This window comes from Pinus tabuliformis, chromosome 7 (assembly GCF_031772625.1).
Source record: "Pinus tabuliformis cultivar Carrire ecotype Pingquan chromosome 7, CPIR1, whole genome shotgun sequence".
Taxonomy (NCBI): Eukaryota; Viridiplantae; Streptophyta; class Pinopsida; order Pinales; family Pinaceae; genus Pinus; species Pinus tabuliformis.
In genome coordinates this window covers 1,829,941,238-1,829,942,925 of record NC_142293.1, presented here as the reverse complement: position 1 = coordinate 1,829,942,925, position 1,688 = coordinate 1,829,941,238, and the positions used below count along the sequence as shown (strand labels likewise).

At 38.7% G+C, this 1,688-nt stretch overlaps 1 protein-coding gene across 1 annotated transcript; it reads right to left on the bottom strand.

Annotated features, from left to right (window-relative positions):
* Window positions 1–656: 656 nt before the first annotated feature.
* Window positions 657–1,413, bottom strand: LOC149255715 (uncharacterized). The gene is made up of 2 exons (XM_089457290.1): window positions 1,276–1,413; window positions 657–1,151 (listed from the first exon to the last, which is right to left on the bottom strand). Exons 1-2 carry the CDS (start codon window positions 1,374–1,376, stop codon window positions 926–928), a joined length of 327 nt encoding a protein of 108 aa, XP_089313416.1. The 5' UTR covers window positions 1,377–1,413; the 3' UTR covers window positions 657–925.
* Window positions 1,414–1,688: the final 275 nt, after the last annotated feature.

Here is a 1,688-nt window from a genome sequence, read left to right as displayed (position 1 = left end):
GTGAAAATAACTTAATCAATGGAAAAATGTAACTTAATCAATGGAAAAGTGAAGAACAACTACAGGAGTAAACTATGGTAACGCATTAACTCATCGTAACGCATCCATCAAACCGCTGACATTTTAAACCACTCTAGAATCATAAAACATTGTACAGAGACACACTGTTTCCAATTGATGAGTATTGGATAGAAATATTCTGTAGCTGTTCATGTTAAGTCGAACGCCCATGATCAGTAGTCACAATTTTTAACTCAATCTCAACTTCCCCGACCTCAATTTTCTTTTTTGAGTTAGTACGCCATATCACTTGCAGCAGAAACCATACTCCCATATATATATATATATATACCATATATTATTAATCTCAGCCACAAATCACCCTTCAATTTCGTTCGAAGTGATATGAGATATTAATTCCGTTATGGTTAACCTGTGTTGCCATGATTTAGCTTTCAACAGTGTCATTCATCCAATGCACCTTTGTAGAGAACTGAGAATATGAAATAAGTAACGATCTTGTTGTCATGCATATATTACATTTATAAAATGCACACACCTTGATCTGAGGCAATACAATAATCCTTGTGTGGTCAACTGGTCTAGCCACGATTTAAGTACAATGAGTTAGGTTTTGATTGCAAGAAGTTAGAACAGAAGGCATATTATTGAGTCATATATTTGCTGGGAGTCTGGATAAGTCACCACTCCCATTGCTTAACATTACATGAGACGAGATGAGAATCATTCCAATTCCAAAATGTAAGGAGAAGGAAATTGCAAACGAGATTTGAAGCAATGAAGACTACGTTGGGTCAAGAAGAGGCGTTGTCACGACTACCAGATTCAAATCCAGGCTCTTGAACAACTTTAACTCCGCCAAACTATACAGCCAAACCCTAAGACTGTGTGGCTGTTGATTCTTTCAAGCAGAAAGAAAAAGACGAATTGGCCTGTGATAGATTACCCTTCCCATCTTCTTCCGCATCTTTTGGCTTTTGCCTGCTTTCTCTTTGCCGTTCATGCCATCTCCTCCTTTAAGTGATGATGATGTGTTCTTGATGTTGTTCATGGGCACCATATCTTCTATATTGAATTTCCACTCGCTCTCCAATCGAGGTTCAGCGCATGCAAAACACAAAACACTTACTCTGCAATGCAAATCCAGTTAATTACATCAGAATCAATATCTACCAGTAACCTTGTAAATCGAATATGTAAACAATTAGGTATTGTTATGAAACAAATATGTTGTTGTGGGAGATGAAGACCTACCTTAGGGGAGTTATTAGTTGGCCCAGGACCTGCTGCTTCTGATCAGAACATGATCTTGGAGGCTTGTGATCATCGCCCGAGTACTCCGCTTGGGGATCCATATAATCTGTCTGCGGTGAAAGAGATCCGACTTATACCATATGTCTACTAAAAAAAGATTGACATGAGCATGCCAAATGACAGGCTTTTATGTTATTTGTTTCCTCAAAACCCAACGGCTGGAAAGGAAGCAACGACCCACTGTTTTGCGATTTGAAATACAACAGCTTGAGATGAGCCGCTAACTCAATACAGTTGGGGCCCCTTGTTTTGCGTTGTTTTGATATAAACTCCGTTCACCGCCGCCCAGTAAACTACGCGCTTCATGTGACTTTTAAGTAGGATCAGCATAGCTGTAAATAAATCATTTTATT